We start from the raw sequence: 21,577 nt of genomic DNA, 5'->3' as shown, positions 1-21,577 counted from the left end.
AAAAGTTTGTTGAACACCTGTGTTATGCAATTGAGTATTTGCTTTGTAACGTGCAAGAAAAAATATGTATACATTTCATAAGTATCTTTAGAAGCATTTTGTCTTAATACAGATTATACAAGGCAGAACTGCTTTAATGCAGTTTCCTAACAAAGTACTAGAATTGCATCTTTCCATCATGTAAATAATAATCAAACATAAACATGTTCAATTATTGGTATTTTAGTCCAATGTTTTTGTTTCAATTACATATCTTCTTTCATCCTAACTATTATACATAAACTAACATCAAAATCAAAACTCCATTTAAGAAAGAGCAGAAGGAAATGACCCCAAAAGAGTAGCCCACCAAACAGAGATGTGGTTTTCAAAGATAAACATTTTGATGACCTATAGTGAGTTCACAACCTCTAGTCCAGGCTGCTTCACCTTATATACTAAGAAATTCTGTAAAGAATAAAACTATCCAAAGCTACATTATTTCTACAGTTTGCTAGAGAGCCATCAGGCTATGTCCTAACCAGGTTGCAAACATTCAGTGTTGGGAACATTTGCTCTTTTCACCTGTTATCCCCTATTCTGTCCCTGGATTGTCACTTCTGTTTGAATGTCCCAGCTCATAATTTCTAATTATGTTAAATCATCCTCTATAGAACAAATGACCCAAAGTCTGCATATTCTGTGGGTTTTTTTTTTCACTGAAAAAATTGCATATTTTTCCACTTTGAGATGTACATACAAGGAGACATATCACTACCCAGAACTCATTTCTTTCATGTTCCGTCTGGATTTGTTTTAAGACATATCCAATCATGTTCAGAATCACATTAGTGACAAATCAATTAGGGTGTCACCTTGTTTCAATGTTGTGAGTCTTGAAATAGTGCTATATTGCACAGGATTCAAAATTAATGCACTTGTGTTATATGAAAGAGTGCCTTAAACACATAAAAAAATACAATTGGTTATTTGAAACGTAAATAATAAGACCAGTAAGCATCACCTGGATACTAAAATGATAATAGTGATTTTAACTTAAAAGACTGTATACCAACATATCCTTCTTTCCCTACCTACCCACAAATATGGTTTTTACAAGTGGAATCTTCCCTGATAATAGTTTTTGAAACTAAACTTGAACCTTAACTAATTGCCTACTGTAATACCAAAAATACATCACTTTAGTTTTTCGTTTTCTGAGCTTTCAAAGAAAACCCATTTTAAAAGAGAATGCATGTTTTCAGGTATAGAGACAATGTAAAAGAAGCTAGTGTTTGAGTATTTCTGTGTGTGCATGGGTTCAGTTGCTTTCATTGCTTAATGGATTTCCACGTCAAGACCAAATCTGCTTCATGATATCCCTGATCTGCCGTGTGATCTTTGGCCTTTTAATGACACAATTGTTCCAGTTAGTTGATAACAGCGGTGTTGTTCTGAAAAAAATATATATATATAATTTTTACAAGTTATAATTAGTGTAATTGATATATGTGGTCAAGATTGTGTGTATACTAAGAATATTCGATGAATGTATGGGATTGAAGTGGATACCCCTGACTTGAAAAGAACTACGTATAAGCCAGTTTGGGACTGCAATCTCTAACTGGGTATTGTCTAGCTGTCAGTCTTTGTTAGAATTTTAAAGCTGTGAGATTCTCAATATTCTTCTTATAGAGTCCACCTTAATAAGAACTGTACCTTTACAGGAACTCTATCATTTTGGGGGGATTGCCTTTCATGGTGATTAATCATATTCTGATGGTATGTCTGAAATACATTTACCTGATCTGTTCTTTGTTTGTTTTTCGTTTTTTTGCTTTTTGTGGTGTTTTTTTGACCAACCGGATGGCATTCGAACTAAATCAAAGTGACTAAATCATGCTTCAGCTTAGGGATAATGAGAGTGTGTTGTGTTCTGCTAATCAGGCTTGTTACCATGAAAGAAACTTGCAACCAATTTTTTTTTTTTTTTTCCTCCTTGGAGGGGGATGGGGAAGAGGAATAGCGGGTGTTGGGAATAATCAGTGAGGGGGTTAGACATGCAAGTAACAAGGATGGTTTCTACATTATACATTACAATCAGGCTAACAGTATCACTAAAGGCCTGATCTGGAGGCAGAAGTGGCAGGCAAAGCTTTGTCTCTTTGGTAGCCCCCTCTTTTTGATTACACGGTTTTTGTAAGGTTTTTTGCCCCTTATTCTCCTTCTCATACATGAAAAGAACTTTGCTGTTCTTCTTTATAGCCTACAGGTAAACTTCTCTTCTAGTGAGAGTATTGACAGGAGATGGCTTGTATTCCCCTGTTTTTGTAAGGGGAATATCCTCAGGGTTGGCTTCCTCATTTTTGCTGAAACTAGCTGCACTGAAGGTCTCATAGGACGAGGTCAACTTTTTGTTCAGGAGGTTTCTGTTGCGGTCACCCATGATGGCGGCCTCACCATTGGCCAGCTTTTCCTGGCTTCCTCGTTCATCAACAGGCATGAAAGTGGAGAGTTTGGGCTGGCTCTTCTTCCTCTCTGGAGAAGTGCGGACCGGCATCCAGCAGGAGTCTGAGTGGCCATATTCATCACACTCACGGGTACACTTCCCAGTCAGGGCTACATCTGGAAGAGGTCTTGAATCTGAAATTCAAGGAGAAGGCGATGTTATAGTTGGACATTCTGCAACAGGCTTTCCTTATTTGCATGAAATTGGAAGGGGGAGATACATATATTATTTATCATATTATTTTCCTTTTTTCTACACCCCATAGTTCATCATTCCCATAGAACAGTTTTTATTTCATATCCATTAAAGATAAGGTTTTGCAAAAACATCGAATATTATGGAAAGAGAGGAATGAACAAACTAATAAATTTAAGCATGTAGAAGACAGGTACATATGCATTTGTTACAGGACAGGGACGTGTGTATATTCTCAAGTAGAAATAAAACGCATATGTATATTTGTCTGGGTATAAATTTTTCCACATGCATAAGAAAAGTTATTAAATCCAAATAGATAATTTTCTGTATTTATAAATTATCCCAGAAATCGTGTACTTTTGCCAATTGGATTCCTTCCTGCTTATACATTATTCATGGAATGCAAATATGCAAAACCTTATATTTAAAATACATTCTAAAACATCAGGGTGACTCAGAAGTAGAACCTAAATTGACAGCACATCATGTGGTAAAAAGTAAAAAAAGCAAAGTACAAGTAGGTTACGGGTGTGAACATACTAGCAATGTCATCACCTACCCCACCCTAGCCCATGCCCACCTCCCACCCACCATGCCGAATGACCTAATATGTGCTGTAAGATAATCCCTTAAATGTTCACCTAGAAATACATTTGCCAATGTGTTTGCTGAATAGAAATATTATGTGAAATGCAGTGCATTGGGTAAATGCAGTCAAGCTCCTGAAGTTTTGATGAAATAGCATGTAGTCCTAATTAATGTTGCTGCCTAGTGGAATGGGAAAAGTCTTCTATTACCATAAAGCTAAGTCATATCTAGACAGCTCTTAGGGATCAGGATTAGAGATGGAAATTAAGAATTACCTGTATATGTAAGTAAATTTGTTAATATGTGTCTGTCTTTGGAGAACAAGTATGTATCTTCTTGTTATTAAAGATTTTTTTTTAATAGACTTTGTTTTTATTTGAAAAAGAGAAAGAGAGAAAAAACAAAAACAAAAACAAAACAAAACCCAGTCTTCCTCAACAGATTCTAAAAGAATAACCTCTAGGGTTTTATTTAATATATTTTGTAGTTTATTTTATTGCCAAACAAAAGAACATAATATGACTGGGCTCCAATTTATATCATATGGCATCACTTTTTTTTTTTTTACAAGGCTTTGGACTTAAAAGATGGACAAATTTTAACCTCTGCAAATATAGTCACAACAATGTAATCAGTGAGATTTGCCTATACATGATCTTGGGTAGATTTAGTTTAAAATTAAAGAGGGGGTTATTTAAATGATCCCCCAAATATTTATGCCCTCTGCCTCTATTTGCACACACCATCCTCTGTACTTTAACATTACATTCCTGTTTTGGCTATCATTTGTATTGGCTATTTCAGAAGTTTCACTCTGCCAAATCTCTCAAATGAAGGCAGTCCGACGCACACCATTGTTTCCTGTCGTGATGGATAACTGAAATATTGACATTTGTCAGCCCATTGATTTTTGAACCACTATGGCCTGAGATTTTTATACTGTGTGCTGAGAGCTCAGTGAGGAAATTCCAGTGCTCTTCACAGGAATCTGGAATGACTTTCCTCTTTCCCAAAGGTAAAATGCAAAGATAATTATTTATTGTCATTGTACATGCTGTGTTGCTGACTTCTACATGGGAAGACCCTATTAATTTTATCATCAAAAGAAAAAGCACTTTCTTATTCATTTTTTTATTTTTTTATTTTTTAATTTTTTTTAATTTTTTTTTTTTTTTAAAGATTTTATTTATTCATTTGGGACACAGAGATACGAAGAGAGAGAGAGCATGAGCAGGGGGGAGACAGAGGGAGAGGGAGAAGCAGGCTCTCTGCTGAGCAGAAAGCCCGATGCGGGGCTCGATCCCAGGACCCTGGAATCATGACCTGAGCCGAAGGCAGACGCCCAACCATCTGAGCCACCCAGGCGCCCCTCTTATTCATTTTTTTTAATGCCAAATTCCCTCCGTGTCTCTCAAATACACATTTTAGAAGAATTTAAAAAATCAAACTATTGGCAGATTTTATGAATGGTCTTTGTAATCCAGTTAGTTTAAATGAGCAAAATGCGAGTTCTTTTGAGAATATTTTCTATCTTGGGATACTTTGTTTATCTGAAGCTGACCTAAATGCCTTGAAAAGGAAAAACCCTTATAAAAATGCAAAGTGCAAGATCAGACCTATTTTACTCTAAACATTCCTTTTTTTTCTTCATTGCTTTAACAAGTTCAAACTTTTCTTTTTCTCACGTGATAGTACCTATCAAAGACAGAAGAAAATAATCAGGACTAAAGCTACCAAAACAGGGAAGATCTCTTTGAAAGTGGTTGTCATTCCCTGCAGAAATGACCCAGAACGTTCTCCAATCAGCTAAGTTTACTTACGTCTCACACAATGTGTCAGTTTACTTACACAGTGATTTACAGATTCTCTGCTTTTCAGGGATTAATTTGTGTTTCCAGTTTCAAATGTGTAGCACTTTGCTTTTCTTTTGTTTGAGATGCATTTAGAGACAACTCAGAGAACTGTGTGATAATGCAAACTACTCCTCTTACCTGTTGTTTTCCTTGTGTACCTGAACTCTCTGTAGCTCATAAGAAATTATATTTATTTAGATTGAGGCAATTTCTCATCAACTAGAAGTGAGAGGCTCTTCAATTTCTTCCCTCAGCCTTTACTTCATAGTCTGGATTATTTCCTGCTGAAACTGATTTTCTCTTACTGCTTTTAACAAAAGGCAACTTGTCTTCTCTGCCATCAGGCACATGTGGGCTGCCACATCTCTATCCAAGAAGCATAACTTTTAATAAGGATCTCCCGTCATTTCCAAAGTCAAACACTTGATTGGGGACCACAGTGGAAGTTGACAAGCCTAATTGGCTGAGACACATTGCAGTTTGTCATCAGATTTAGAAAATAATCAAGAAAGGCTATAAGAGATTCATCACGAGCAATCAAAACTTCCAATCTTGATGACTCAAATGAATCCTCAAAAGAAATGCCAATGATTAACAAATGCAATTTGTATTATGTTGCAACTTATTAAGGGGAGGCATGTGTGGAATAGTGCTTTTCTGTGTTCTATATTTTCTTATTTTAATTATGCAAGGTTTTTTTTTTTTAACACAAAAGTTACACGGGGTCTTAAAAAATCATCAAAGACACCCCTTTCTCCCTTTCATAAAAAGACATACTCTTAAAATGTCCTATTTTGTGGTATTATAGAAGCAGACCTTAAACAACTGGTAACCTTCGAAATCTTTCAGTCTTTCACCGAGGATGTGGTTTTGATATCTAAGAACATTATTTCATGCTTTAGTTTAGTACTATTTCTTTTAAATTTGGATCTGAGTTAAGACGGAAAACAGCTCATCACGACTCTTGTGAGTTGGCATTGCGTAAATCAGTAAAAAGTAAAATATTCTATATCAAAATATAATGGTATTGTCTATCAGTTCCTTAGAGCCCTCCTCTGCACCCCCCACTTAATCACCTCAAACCTCTGGAAGACTGGATGCAGAAATGGTATTCATTAGATCCTATGGCCACTTTAGCATTACTCGTGAAGTTCTACTTATCCTATTTACTAGAGCCATTACATCCATTTAGAGAGTTACAGTCTTTTCTTAGACCTCAAGTTAATTTCCTTCTGAAAGTATGGTTTTAAGCCATCATAATAGCAAACAATTTTAGAACAATTTATAACACAGAAAGTGCTTTCCCACACTCATTGCCTTAACTTATCCTCTCAGCCACAGAGCAGGGAGGATGGCCACAGCCAGGGGTCCAGCCTGTGGGAGAGCTGAGGCCAAAGAATAAGTATTTTGACTTTCACTTTAGGGTTTCTCATAACACTACAATGCTCCTTCTTAAAATGTAACAGCTGAGTAGTTAGAGGTCAATTACTGCTACTCACGGCCATAAGAAAAAGCTAGAATCTCCAAAGGAAGAGAAAAAGAAAAAGTGTTTGAGCAGCACAGGAAACAGATGCCGCCAAGTCACAAATTTTACTACTTAATGCCAACAATGGGGCAACCTCCCTACATTTCCTGATGTAGAGGAAATGATAACGAATTTAAGAATTCCACCTCTTTCTCTGAAAAGAAGCATATTTGCCCTTACTGGGCTCGGTGGATGAGTTGGTCCCGGGGAAATGCTGGTACAGTGACCTCAACAAGAAGCGACAGGCAGACAATAAGTGGAATCATTAGAAATAACAAGGAAAGCTCAGATTTATGCAGGCATTTAATGTTTCCAGAAGCTGTCCTATACATTTCAGAAACCATACAGGCATCTTTATTACAGAAGAGAACTGTATGGTTAAGACTCTTGAAGACAGCTCTGCACCAGTAAGGATTTTCACATGCTGAGTTATGTATTCTGCCAGAATCCTGGGACTTTACTCCAGGCCCTTGGCTTGGGGCTCAAGATACAAGGATATTTTCGTCTCCTAAGAGAAGGCATGAAAATGTTGCATTTAGTTTTAAAATATTTCCAATGAGGTTTTTTGTTTTTGTTTTTGTTTTAAGCTCAGATATTTCACGCTATATGTGTAACTTGCTTATTTAACATACAAATTACTTAATTCTCTGATCATATGATCAGTTGTTAGTCAATGTCTAGATGTTCACAGCATTCCTACAATTTGTTCTTTAAATTCAAGCAATAGCATATTCTTAACATTACTTAAGAAAATTCTGCAATGAAAGATTGTGTTATTCTCTCCTTTTGGGGAGAAAAAAACACATACAGGCACCTTTTGCTTTTCTTTCTTTTTAAAGCATTTAATTTTCTTTTTATACTTCTTGACTTTCTGTTATATGAAGATTTCTTTTTCTAGAGGCGTGTCTAAATTCTGGTGTAATTTGGTGGACAATGAAAAAGGTTTTACAGAAGGATGATCAAGAATAAAGAAAGACAATTGGTAATGGTTTTCCAACAAATATTTTAACATTACCTTTACTTTCTTAATCCAAATGAAAATATCTCTTTTACTCAAGTGATTAAATAAAGTGCTTGATTTTAAAATAGCTGTCAGAAAATGATTTACTTTTGCCTTATATAACACAACTGAGAGCAAATAAATAAGTCCTTTACTGGAAAATTATTATTGAAGTCAATAAAGATTAGGTGTGAGGGGATGAAATCCAAAAGGCTATGCATATGGAGTTAGATCCCTGCCTTTTTGTCTGTTTGGGAAATTTGGGAAAACTAGAAAGGTAAGCACGGAACAGGGACAGGCTAGGAATCACTGATGCAAACAAGCAGTTTGTAATTCTCTAAGTATCTGATTACTCTCTGGAAGAAGGGGAGATTTATAGTTACATAAATGTCACCTAGGGCTACAACAAAGGGCTTAAGATTTCTAAACAGTGTTCTAATTTGTCTAAAGTCATTTGACCCAACCAAGTTAGAAAAGGATATAAGAATAGCCTATGCACCCAACCCTAGCTTCAGTCTTACCTATGCCACTCCTAAGCAAGTCCTGATGGGACAGTGAGTTTGTGAGAAGAACAGGATATTTGGAGTCTCAACATTATTGAGTGTGATTCTGGGTGCATCATGTATAAGCTCTGTGACTTTGGATGAAATTTCTTGGATATAATTTCTCTGAGCCTCAAGATCCTCATGAGGGAGATAATAATATCTACTTCCTTATATGTTATAGGGATAAAAGAATTAATGTATATAATGTTTATTATGGATTGGCCTCTGGTGTGGTGTAGATATTCAGTAAAGAGTAGGTCATAGCCCCTGAAGACATTTAAGATATCTAGATAAAGATATCTATCTATCTTATCTCTGTAATCTTCCATAAGTGAAATGTGCATTCTTTAGGGAAATAAGCTTAGGAGCTAGGCTCCTTGGATTCAAATCCTAATTTTGTCACTTAGTATGTAATTGTGAACGAGTTACTTGATTGATTTAAATTACCTCATCTGTATAACTGGCGTAAGAAGAAATTAACCTCTTAGGATTATTGTGGGGATTACATGTATTAATATAGGTAAAGTATTGTAATAATTCTTGACACACAATAGCCCTCAATAAATATTAGCTACTTCAGGTGCACCATTCCTCACCCACAACTGTGTCCTGAAAAAAGCTTTGAAAACTAACATGTTTTTTTTTTCCCATAAATTTATACCCCTGACATTCAGTACAATAGTGTTCTTCATCTTTATCTTATGTAGTGTAAATATTTATGTTTTCCTATAGAAATAGTGTGTTTAATTAAGGTCACTCTCAGAATCTTAGATTTTTAAAATAATATATGATACATGCATGATATTACCTTTTTTTAACATATGAAGGACTCTGAATTTTGAGATATAATTGGCTGAAAGATTAACTTATTGTGGAATTAATACCAATCATCAATCAAAAGGGCATGTATTTTGAGTTACTTTTCCAGCAGTACTAATGACTTTATGCTGACAGAATCTGCCATATACCAGAGCTACCATCTACTTAGGAAAATACACAAGTTGCTATATCCCGTATATTCTATGTCAGGTACTTATTTCCAGGGAAGATGTATTCAGTATGAGTCATTATGGTTGCTCAAAACTAAAGAGGAAATGCTCTATTATTTGCAGTTATCTTTACAACCTAGACAGATCAACCTCACAATGAATCATTTTCATTTGAAAGAAATTTGCCCCTAAAATACTAGTTGTTGGCTTGCTACCTTGCTTTGCCTGCATGGGCCACAACATAAGAAGGAGCCCCATTTTTAAGATATGCCAAAAATTAGCAGTAAACTGATCTAAGACTAAGGTTAAAATCAAGGAAAGACAACAAGTAACAGGGCAAATACCTAAAATTCAGCATACCCTTCGTACATCAGAAATGATGAAACAAAAAGCCATACAGCAAATGAGCTCTGCGGATTTCATGATGCATGTACATGATTGTATCAAATTGTGATATGAGGACAGAAATTCCTCTAACCTCCTTATACACAGCCCTTTGGAACGTGACATCACTGCTCTTATGTCAAGATGTAGATTCTCTCTCTGGGTACCTCTTGAAGATGGGGCAGTTTTGATGATTAGAATGTGGCAGAAGTAATACCATGCTATTTCCACACTAGGTTTCAAGACTTCTAGAAACTTCCTTTGCATTTGCCCTTGGAACCCTGCCATTTCTACCCTGAGAGAAAGCGCAGTCTAGCCTCTTTGAAGATGAAACACTATTTGAGAAAGAGACTCAGCTGTCTCAGCAGAGCCTACCCCCAGGTAAGGTTTATTTACTCTCCTGGCCAACACAGCCTCATGAGTGAGCCAGGCAGAACTAGCAGGAAGACCACATAGCCAATCCACAGAAATGTGAGGAGTAATAAATCTTTGTTGTTTGAAGCACCTAAATTATGTTTATTTGGTTTTTTTGTTTTTGTTTTTTTCCTTTGGGAAGGGGAGAGAGTTCATCAATGCAGTGATGGATCTCTGAGATAGTGATCGTGGATGTATTATATTATCTTGTCTGCAATAAACAGCTTGAGATCTGGAAATAATATATGCTACTTCTTTTATGTCTTCTCGTGAGTAACGAACTGACCAATATTGCTGAAAGTTCAACTCTTCCAAAGAACATTTTCAGAGATGTAAGCACATTTAATTAACAAGTTCAAGCTGAGGGCTACTATAGAAAGCTCTGGAAATTCTGGGTCTGCAATTACAGGATTTCACTGCATTTCATACCTAGGAGTGTCCTAGTTCGAGCTGACATGCCAAGACAATATTAAAATGTTCAAACATGTTTGAAAGCATCAGCAACTTTTCTCCGTACCTTAGGCTAAACTCAGTTAAACAGTGATTGGATGTATCTCAAGAAGCATTTACTGCCCTGAGGCTTAGACCACTGTCATCCTGAATGTGGCATTATCATCTACTGTGCACGCCATGTCTCAAGCAGTCTTGCTGAATCAACTCAAACATGAATCTGCTGGTTGGCACATGAAAACTACACTACAGCAGAAAAAGGTATAGTGACTGCCCGGGAGTGATCAATTTATGCACATCAGAGCTGGGGTTTCACTTTGATTTCCCTCTTCACACATGAAAATTAGAGGAGGTGGAGGTTAAGGGAGTGCTCAGGGAGCAGAGTGGAAAGACAGGAAGAAAAAGGCTGGAAATGGGAAGATGCTCTGATATTGATCAAAAGAGTTCATAAAACCCAGGAAAAGACTGGGGGCATTTATTTCACAAGTTAACAACTGATTATTCCACTAAAACCCCAATTTTGGTTTTTCAGCCATTCATGCTTATTTTCCATTGCAAAAATCCCATCTTTCATAATGTTTCTTTTAGTCTCTTGGATTTTCGTATATTAGAAATTATTTACTTTGGGGGTCATAGACTTCAATAATCTGATGAAAACTAGAAGTATTACCTCCTCCCATAAATGTAGATATGTACCCCCCAAGTTGCGTAAAGTTTCAGTGGAGCTCAAGATACCTGAGTTAAGGTCACAGTATATTTCCAACCTCCTGGTGGATGGGAGAAAGAGGGTATATTTTTATACTTGACTTTTTTTCGCTTTGAGTTTCAGTCAAAGGTTAAGAAACATTTTACAATGTGACGTGCATCTTCCAAAAATAGAAATTACAGACAGTAAATAAATTACCATTCAAACACTGGCAGAAAGATTTAAAACAAATAAACAAAAACAAATTATGAAACCGATTTAGAAGTAAGGAAAATAATTTAGGTTTGATTATGCTAATATCTTAAGCTGGTCATGCAAATGTTCAATTTATAAGGCTTTATATAAATAGCAAATTAATGTTTGGGGATGGGTTTAAATGATTATTGATGACCAGTTGGAAAATGTGTTCTTTCCTAAAATGTACATCCAACATTTGCTTCAAATCAGTGTCTGGGATTGCCAGCAACCAGATCTTCATTCACTTATCAGAAGATGGGAGGTGAATTTTTCTTATTATGAAAATTTATACAAAAACAATAATGATCCAGATGAGGGTTTCTTTCTTTTTTTTTTTAAGTTAATGAAATGTGTTAGCCACTTTATATTGGTTTTACTGTAAAGTGTGATGTGGATAACAAGAAAAGAGTTGCAAACATCAACTTAGAGTCACTTTCCAGTAATGGTCTCAAATCTTCTGTTTTCATAATTAACCATAAAGTTGTAGAATATATATCCTACGATAAATATTAATGTTGTCTTTAGGAATATATGTTTATTCTAAAAATAGTACACAAAGGACCTATTAACTGTAAGAATATTATCTTTGGATTGTGTTCTTGAAGGCAGTGTTCATCTTACCTTTGCTTCCCCACATAACATAATTCTATACAAATAAAGAAGTTAAAAAAAGAAAATTGAAAAAAAATCAATTAATAGATATTATTTTCTCAAACTTTCTTTCCTCCAACATAAACCACAACAAAGCACTTTTATTAAGTAAGTGAGAAGTTAATGAATAGTTCCTGTAATAAGGAGCTGGTATTAAATATCTACTTAATGCAAGTATGTTAAATATTAAAACAAATTAATTTGGTATGTGGTGATGGCTTAATTAAGAAGAAATCACTACAGTGGCTATAATGAGATAGAAGACATTTCTAAGTATCTTTTTCTATGCGTTATTTTGTGTGAAGTCTAAAATAAACTATATTAAAGCTCAAATCATGTATGAAGTAGAATGGTAATAGAATGTGATTGTAGCAATTTATATTTATTGAAGCAATATAATTAATTTTTTAATGTAGCAAAAAAAATAAAAAACAAAACCAAAAACAAAACAAGTAGCCATGCATTTTCTCCTTCAGTGTAGAAATCTTGAGAAACTCTGCAATTATTCTAATGATACAACTATTTGCAAATATATTCTCAAACTCTGTGCTTGCGATTACCTGTTGAAATATCTCACAAGTCATACAGAAAAGCTGATCTAATTGGAAGTACTTCCGTAATAACAGCTCTGTTGTAACAGAATCCCATTAGTTATTGTGATTTGGGACAAAGACATAAACTTCCTCCTTTGTGTTCCTTACTAAGGAAGTTTTCACAAAAACATTGTTTTGCAGTCCTATTGAGAGATGAGGTTCTGAAAGCTTTTAGTGGGAGCTCAAAAACCATTTATGGCGAGAGCTTTAAAACGGCTGGAAGCTGGCTCCTTAGTCTGGTCAATAAGTTGATCAGTTGAAACTAAATTTGGCAATCACAATTAGGACCAAAAGAGTGTTGAAGAGCTTGGGAGTGCAGAGCAGGTAAATAAAAGGAAAGAGAAGGAAGGAAATGTTCTCTGATGATTAGCAAACAGGACTCAAAGAGTAGCTAAAGTGGGGGAAATCAATGAAGTAACACTGGATCAGTTTGCTTCATTGATTTTTGCTGCTCATTGAAATGTTTTCCTTTATTTACTTCCTATTTCTTCAGAGAGTGGCAAAGTCTCACTGTTGAACCTCCCTTGGAGCCTGTGATTGGCAGACAGGCGAGCTCTGGAGATCCTCTCCTGCCTACATTATACCTTCTCATGCTGCATGGATTCAGAGCCACTTCTAATGCTCCATGTGACGCTGCAAGAGCCACACTGCGTAGCTTTTGGGGTGGGGCAGAACAAAAGTCCCCCCCCAAGGACCCTACATCATAATCCCCAGAACCCGTGAACACGTTAGTTTACAAGGGATGGGGGAATTAAGGTGTCAGATGGTGTTGAGGTTGCTAGTATACTGACCTACAAATAGGGAGATTTTAGGAGATTAGGCTACAAACAAAAGAATGAGGGCAGGCTCTAGAAACTGGAAAAGGCAACAAGTAGATTCTCTCCTCCAGCCTCTAGAAAGGAATGCAGCCCTGGAGAGACTGATTTTAGCCCATGAATGAGGCCCATTTCAAACCTCTGACCTACAGAACTGTAAGAGGACACATTTTTGCTTTTCCAAGACACTCAGTTTGTAGCACTTTGTTACAGTTTCAAGAAGAACTTAATACACACTCCCACCTATTTCCTGGTTGAGTAGGGTCAGCACAGAATTGATGTATTTGACCCTTACCAGCCAGATTTCATCCATGAAAGGAAATAGAATGGAAGGTTTTTGATTTGCAAAAGTTTTCATTGAGTCGTGTTTACCTAAATTTTGAGCATCTGCTCAAGAATTTTCATTTTGCACTTCTGAAAATTTCGCTACATCCTAGTATATGATTGTCTCAGTGATTTGTCTATGACCAGTCAACAAAGTCCCATTTCTTTTTTGTCCTGGAAAGTACTAACAGTTCACTTTTTCCGAATGATAACTTCCTTCTGTTCCATCCCTCAGTGATAGTTGTTTCTGAGATCATTACCAGAGAGATCAATTTAAACCATTCTATATGTGGGTGGTGTGATTCCCAAAAATAGAAAGAAAGAGAGAGAGAGAGAAAGAGAGAGAGAGCACCCATTTGGCATAGTATCTATGAAGGAGAGGCAGGTACTAGGGTGCAACCCTAAAGAGGGCTTCGTCAGGCTTCATCACATTCATGGGGCTTTTGTGAATTCCTGATATTTATTACTTGAGGGCATTTTTGTGTTTGCTTTTGTTTTTGTTTAGCCTGTTTCACTTCTGGTGGTTAGCAGGAACGTGTCTAATAAAAAACACCTTACCATTATTTTAAGAACAGTAAGTAGAGGAACAAGTCTCACCCTAGTTGAAAACCCTCTTCTATAAATTTCACTATAAATTTCAAATTCCATGTTTTTGCACAGAAGGCCCTTCAGGATCTGAATCCTGTCTACCTCTTATCCTTAACCTCTTTCCATTCTTACTTACTCCCATTTGCCACTTCAACAGACCTAATGCAGTTGTCATTTCCAGAAAGCCTCTTGTTGCCCCATGTGTTCATGATATTAATGTGTTGCTTCTTCTATTATTCCTTGCCTTGTCACCAAACAATTCAAAATCCAGCTCCAAGAAGTCTCCTTTGAGATTTCTTCTAAATAGCCTAATTGTGATTTCTCTTGATTTCTTCTCAGTGTAATTGGCCAAGCAGAAAAGGTGAAGTGATTTTTGTTTATTTGGTATTTGCGGATCTGAATAAACTTCCCAACTATTCACTCTCCTTATCCCCCTTCAGGGCCTGTTTCTCCAGTTGAGATATGTTTTCTAACAGAACATTGTAGTTGATTGAAAGAAGCCATGGTTATATTTTAAGAACAAAATGTAGCCTTCATGCTCAGCCTGGGGGAGGGTGGTGGGTTCAGTAGAGGCAGTAGGAGGTGCGAAGAGTAAATCTAATGGGAAAACCCCATACTTAGTGGTCACAAGGCTATCCATATGACCTAATTTGTGAAACTTCTTTGCTTATGGATGGTGGCTATTTTAGAGTTCTTTAGTGTTGTCAGGACTTCTGGCTGGCACTTATACAAATCTTTCTTTCTTTTTTTTTTTTTTAAAGATTTTATTTATTTATTTGACAGAGAGAGACACAGAGAGAGAGGGAACACAAGCAGGGGGAGTGGGAGAGGGAGAAGCAGGCTTCCCGCCAAGCAGGGAGCCCGATGCGGGGCTCGATCCCAGGACCCTGGGATCATGACCTGAGCCGAAGGCAGACGCTTAACGACTGAGCCACCCAGGCGCTCCACAAATCTTTCAATAATAAAATTTATTTTTGGCTTACACACAGCTTATTTCATAAACAAATATTTTCAAAACAAGTCATGAAGGAAAGGTATTCTGTGTGATGGCAAAAGTGAAAAGCAGAAGGTTCTCTTCTCTCATTCTTGTAATGTGGGTGTATTTTAATAAGAACTGTTGTAGGCAGTGTGCCAATCTATTTCAGTTCAACAAATTATATTTGCCTTTTGGTGGCAACCTGATGGGTACATTTTAAGAAGGTAGGATCGTAGGTAATTAGGATAAGTACTTTTCTAACTGAAGACCATGATTCACTAGTTGGTGACTGAACCCATTTAGGAAGTTATAATCAGTATTCACATCATGGTCACATTATTTTATGAAGATTTTTGTTGTAGTTTTTTACATGAATATAAATATTTATATGTGTGTACTTGGTCCCTATATAAAATGGAATTTTTATTTTGGGTCACACTGAAAACTACTGAAAGTCTATAATTTAAATCATATCACAGGGAAGTCTGTGTATTCTTGCCTATTTCTGAGTAAGCTATATATCATATGATATCTAATACAAAATATAATTTTAATATGCCCATAATGCCATGTGAATTTTAAATTGTGCTTTTAACTGTCATTTCAAATGATATTTCAGAGACAAAAAGTTTTATTCTTATTCAAAAAGAATTCAGATAATTCAAAAAATAAGAGCTAGTCACATCTTCAATAACCACCTCAAGAAGTCTACTGTAAATACAGTTTCTTACCTTGAGACATTCTGAATTTATAGTTAATTCCCTAGATTCCAGTTTTCTAGAATTATGTGTAATTGCGATGAGCTTTCTCATAATTCACTTAAATCCTCTGATACACTTTGATTTATTTCAATCAGCAAAATGGCAACAGACCCTTTCAAAAAGGAAGACTTAATGTGACTTTTTAAAGTCATATAGACATTACGATGTAGGACACATTTAAGCTGTCTAATTGTACTGCTGGTCTAATGCCTAAGTATTAATCTGTCACTATGTCAAATTACATACATTTAGGCTTTTTTTTTTTTTTCGTAAAATGTGTCTGCACTTAACAAACTCATAGTGTAAAAAATTCACGAGTGCAATTAGAATGTCATGTCTTCTGCAGATGACTTAAGAAAAGCATGAATCAGAGCTTAACAGTCCAACATAATTTCATAGTTAATCGTGGTGAAATTATGGTATTGCAACAACTCAAAGGCAGTAGTACAGTGAGATTAGCAGACAGTGACGATCGGCTATTTATCCCCACCATCTGCTGTGCATGCTCGTTATTTAAGTCTTTTTTTTTTTTTTTTCCCCCAATGTTTTCAGTTTTGACTTTGCCAACAGTGGGCATCACATAGGAAAACGGGTTTCATGGTGCAAACAGATTTTCCCATGTGTTCAATGAATTAGCTTCACTGGCTATTCTGCAGCTCACAGGCAGACAAGACTGGCTGGAGGGAATTAATTTTAGAAAGATTTTGTGTCCTGGCCAGTGTCTTGTACAGCTCAAAGGAATCTTTCTCTATAAGAAACAAAAAAGATAAAACTACAAGTATTGGAATAATGAAAATCATCACTAAAACATATGCTTTGGGAGTTCCCTTTGAATGACATACTTAAAATGTATGTGGACCGTATTAACCATTTGATTATATTCTGTAAGTACTTAAGGGAATCATTTGATGGGAATCTTGTTAATTTGTCAGCCTTCTCTCTTCTGCAAATAAGCCAAGGACTAGTGGAACTAGGACTTGTTATGGCAGGACAGAGGAACTCAGTGAAAATTCTAGTATGGAGACAAAATAAGAGATGGAGTTTACTGAACAAAACTGGCATGAAGGGGCGCCTGGGGGGCTCAGTCCGTTAAGTGTCTGCCTTCAGCTCAGGTCATGATTCCAGGGTCCTGGAATCAAGTCCAGCATCGGGCTCCCTGCTGGGTGGGGAGTCTGCTTCTCCCTCTATCCCTCCCTCCTGCTTGTGCTCTCTCTCTCTCTCTCTCTCTCTCAAATAAATAAATAAAACCTTAAAAAAAAAAAAAAAAAAAAAAAAAGCTGGCATGAAGGTTCCAGGTCCATGAAGGGCATAGGTCCCACGAGTGGGGTAACATAACTTGCAGAAGTATATTCATTCATCCAAAAATATTTGATATGTCATGTACTATTCTAAAGCTTTACATCTATTAACTCATTCAGTTCTCACAGCAACTCTGTGGGAAAGGTTGTATATTACCCCGTGTTACAGGTGAGGAAATTAAGGCACAGAGAAGTTAAGTGAGTTACCCAAGAGTCTGTATCTAGCCAGTGATAGAATGAGGCTGCAAACCCAGGCAGTCTGACCTCTGAGCTGTGCCGTACTACCTCTCAATAACAGCACACCAATGTACCAGAAACTCAGGTCATATGTTAGAAAAAAAAAAAAAAAATCATCTTTGTTTAAGCTGAATTAAAGCAGGAAAGCGTTGTCTGTGTAGAAGGAGTTTTAGTTTGGACAGACAGAAGGTGAAAACTCGAAAAGCATGTGTGGGTGGAGGTTCCAGGGCCAGAATGACATTGGGACAGACTATGTTCCCTTGGGGTTTTCTCTCACAGCTGTCCCTCAGTTGGTATTGAAGATGAAGAGTTTTGTGTCCAAGTCAAAATAAGGAGATTAAATTACTGTGGTGGAAAAAGCCTCAAACGTCTATTATTAAAACCATATTCTGCTAAGAAAAAGTTTCATCATCACAATACAGGTCTATTTTGAATTCTGCATGATAGAAAGACACCTCAATTATGAGGTTTGGGATCATTGTCATTCCAGAGACAGGAAAGCCATGTTTGGAAACCACAGTGGGCTGGGCTGAACTTCTGAGAATGGGAGATGCTGAACCACTCCTTGGTGAACTGAATGTGAGAAGTGGAAATAAATGCTTTCACAATAGAAAGAAGAAGTGTGGACAGTTATTTCTGGCAAACAAAGCATCAGAGAGATTATGTAGGACATATTAATCACAATTGTGTTGGTTAAATTGGGAAAGAAATACTGACTGTAGTGATTTCTTAAGAGAAAATGAACACAAAACAATACTTGATCTATACTTATCCAATTCAATTCCCTGTATTAATCAGGTAATTGATTAATATCCAAATATTTTTGTTTATTTGAGAATATATAGCTGCAACCCATGGAGCTGAGATTTAATCTCTAGAAATGGGGGAAAGCTATGTATATTAGAAGAGAATGCAGTAAAGACAGGGTGCCTGGGTGGCTCAGATGGTTAAGCTTCTGCCTTCAGCTCAGGTAATGATCTCAGGGTCCTGGGATCGAGTCCCGCATTGGGCTCCCTGCGCCTTGGGAGCCTGCTTCTCCCTCTGTCTCTCTCTCTCTCTCTCTCTCTGTCTCTCATGAATAAATAAATAAAATCTTTAAAAAAAAAAAAAGACAGTAGTGACTTTAAGAACATTTATATACCTTGTACTTTTTCATAATTGTATCTTGGAGTTTAAAAACCAAGGACTCATGCACTGTGTAAACCTTTATTTTCATTTTGTGAAGACCTTTACTTTCACTTCTCTTCATTGGATAGAATCAATGAATCAGAGTGATTAATACACTGGGATCTGAGCAAAGGAAGTCTGATTCGAGTCTACATTCTGTCACTTATCAGCAATGTAACCTTGAGCAAGTTACTTAACTCTGAGTCTATCTCATTGGGTTGTTTGGATAATTAAATTTTCTAATGCATGCTAAGTGCCCAGTGTAATGATCTACATATAGAAGCACTTAATATATTTTTCTACTGTTATTGCTACTATTGGTCTAACTACTACTCTAGTTTCTTTTCCACACATACATTTGAATGATAGAATATTCATTCTAAATTATTGAAAATTAGTATTTTTACTCAATACCCTCTTTGCTTGGCATAAATTAAAAAAGTCAAAACCTTACATCTTTAGAATATTTACCAGTTAAGTACAGGAAAACAACAGTTTTCACATACAAATATAGATTCATGTCTTTTTATTATAAATTATAGTGCCAAATACATACCCTTAAAATAAAGCCCCAGTGATTTTAAAATTATTTAAATTAATAAGTATTAAAATGCATATTACAAGAAGCTTAAAAGAAGAAATGCAAAGTAATTTAATTTCAAAGATTAGGTGTACATAAGTTAATGATCTTTCTGACAGCACTGTATTTTATAATTACTAGCTGTTCAAAGTTAACTGAAATTTAATCTATTGTGACTTGCAGGTATATAATAATAAAGGCTATAAATAATAATTAGTACTCTATCATTTACCTAACTAGGTATAATCTCTCATTTCCCCTAAAGAAACAATTTTCACATTACTATTTTGTACAAAATCACATTTTTTTACTGCTTAAATCTTATTTTTTTTTCATATGGGGATATGAGAAAATGGTAAAATTGAGAAATTTAAAAAGAATATGTACTTTCAACACAGTGTAATATCTAGCTTATTACTTGGGTGGCTTTATAAGCATTAAAAATAATTTAATCTAAAGAATCTTTAAACAGATTGGAAAATATAAAAGGTATAGAATCCCAGTTAATGTGCATTAAATTATCTTCAAAAAGAGGGGGGACAAGTTAAGAAACAGCTTCCTGCTTTGCGTGTTAACTAGCCTAAATAATGCAGAGCTTAAGCGCAAAAGCAAGAGAATTTAAAAGGGAAAACAAATATCTTGAGACAACTTGTCTTTTAAAGTAACTGTCAAGGAGAACTTGTCTCTCTGAATAAAAGCGAGCAATGACTTAAGGGATTCATTTATCCTTTAGGGTGTATTAAGGAGTGTCATTTAACTATTAAAAATGTTGTCCAGTCAAAATAAGGACTAATTATCTGCTCATGATATGCCTATATGGCTTCCAAAGGACATACAGGGATTTGGTATGATTAAATGCATTTCGAATTGCAGTCAGGTTGAGGATTCAGAATAAGTTGATCTGAGAAGTAGGACTAGTCATACATTATTCATGAATATGGGAAACGAGTAAAATAAAATATGCTGCTTACAGTGTGTCCAGATAGTTAGGGCTAAATATTCCAAAATAGTCAACATCAGACTGGATTTTTTGTCTATGAACTAAAAGAAAAAAAAAACAAAACTTTCGAGTAACTAGTGAATCAGATGTAATAATGATCATATTGAATATTTAACCCCAGGGCTATCAACCAAGAAGGAGAAGCCCTAATAAACTTTTTCCTGCTGGGAAAGATATAATTAAATCTGCTATCTTGTGGATAACTAAAGAGATTCCCCCCTTTTTTTTTTCTTCCACAAAATGGAAGTACTTACAGATAAATCACCAAGCCACTATCATTATGCTAGATTAGATTATTTTAAACTAAGTTGGAGTAAGTTAAAATAAATGAATTTTTATGAAAGAGATGTTTTTCTCCCTCCCCTGACAGTTATAAAATATTCAATGTCGTTTCTATTTGGAGTTTGAGAGTGTTTTTCTTTCTATATGGAAAACTAACAACAAATACAAGTTCTCAATTAGTAATTATATTTTCCTGACAGTCTTGAAAAAATACAGGAACATAAAAAATCCATGAGATAAAATATTTCAAATGGCTAAGCATCCACAGAATATTAATTATATTGCTGCTTGCTACAAATTGAGATATCAGTACTAAATAAATTATTCTTAAATTAATTATTCTTAAATTTTTAAGCAATCTTTAAGATGATAGCCCTTCTAATTTGTTCCTCTACAGTTAAAGAAGCAAATCATAGCCACTGATTATTTCTCTCCCACTCTTCCTTCCTTCCTAGTGCTATTCTATTACGTTAACAAAAATAGTCTGCTAATTCATATACACTGCCTTCTCAGCTCAAAATTTGTCTTAAATGAACATTTTATTCAACCTGAATTGAGATGGGTTAAAAGTATCCTTTTTTTTTTTTTTTTTTTCTTACAGCACCTGGACATGAAAATAAGGACAAAAGGTACAAAGGACATAACAGCCCAAAGACATCTCTCTCCTTTAACAAGATCTTGTGAATAGTGACCATGTGCTGATTAAACTCAGCATACCAATGTTCATTAAGATAAATAGTTAAGCTGTTATTATGAATGGCAGGCATTTATCCATGCAGAGTGACAAGGATAGCTGTGGACACACAGAAGGTCATATAAGTGTAAGCTACCATCATCATAGGAATAGATTATTTAGTGCCTGACATAATTTAGGGCATTTTTTCCTACTGAATGAGAAGAGAATGAGGCAAATGTCATTGTGTCCATT

At 35.7% G+C, this 21,577-nt stretch overlaps 1 protein-coding gene across 7 annotated transcripts in view; it reads right to left on the bottom strand.

Moving 5' to 3' along the window:
• Positions 1-1,750: 1,750 nt before the first annotated feature.
• Positions 1,751-21,577, bottom strand: part of PCDH7 (protocadherin 7) — a 414,694-nt gene continuing 394,867 nt past the window's right edge. For 5 of the 7 annotated variants that reach the window (XM_032400146.1, XM_032400150.1, XM_032400145.1 and 2 more), the window contains one exon: positions 1,751-2,622. In XM_032400146.1, the coding sequence (XP_032256037.1) occupies positions 2,246-2,622 (377 nt within the window). In that variant the 3' untranslated portion in view covers positions 1,751-2,245. The remainder of the gene's footprint in view (positions 2,623-21,577) is intronic. The other 2 variants (XM_032400156.1, XM_032400152.1) reach the window with 2 other exon arrangements.

Source organism: Phoca vitulina, unplaced genomic scaffold (assembly GCF_004348235.1).
Source record: "Phoca vitulina isolate PV1807 unplaced genomic scaffold, GSC_HSeal_1.0 scaffold3, whole genome shotgun sequence".
NCBI classification, from domain to species: Eukaryota; Metazoa; Chordata; class Mammalia; order Carnivora; family Phocidae; genus Phoca; species Phoca vitulina.
This window is presented reverse-complemented; position numbering and strand designations above follow the sequence as displayed.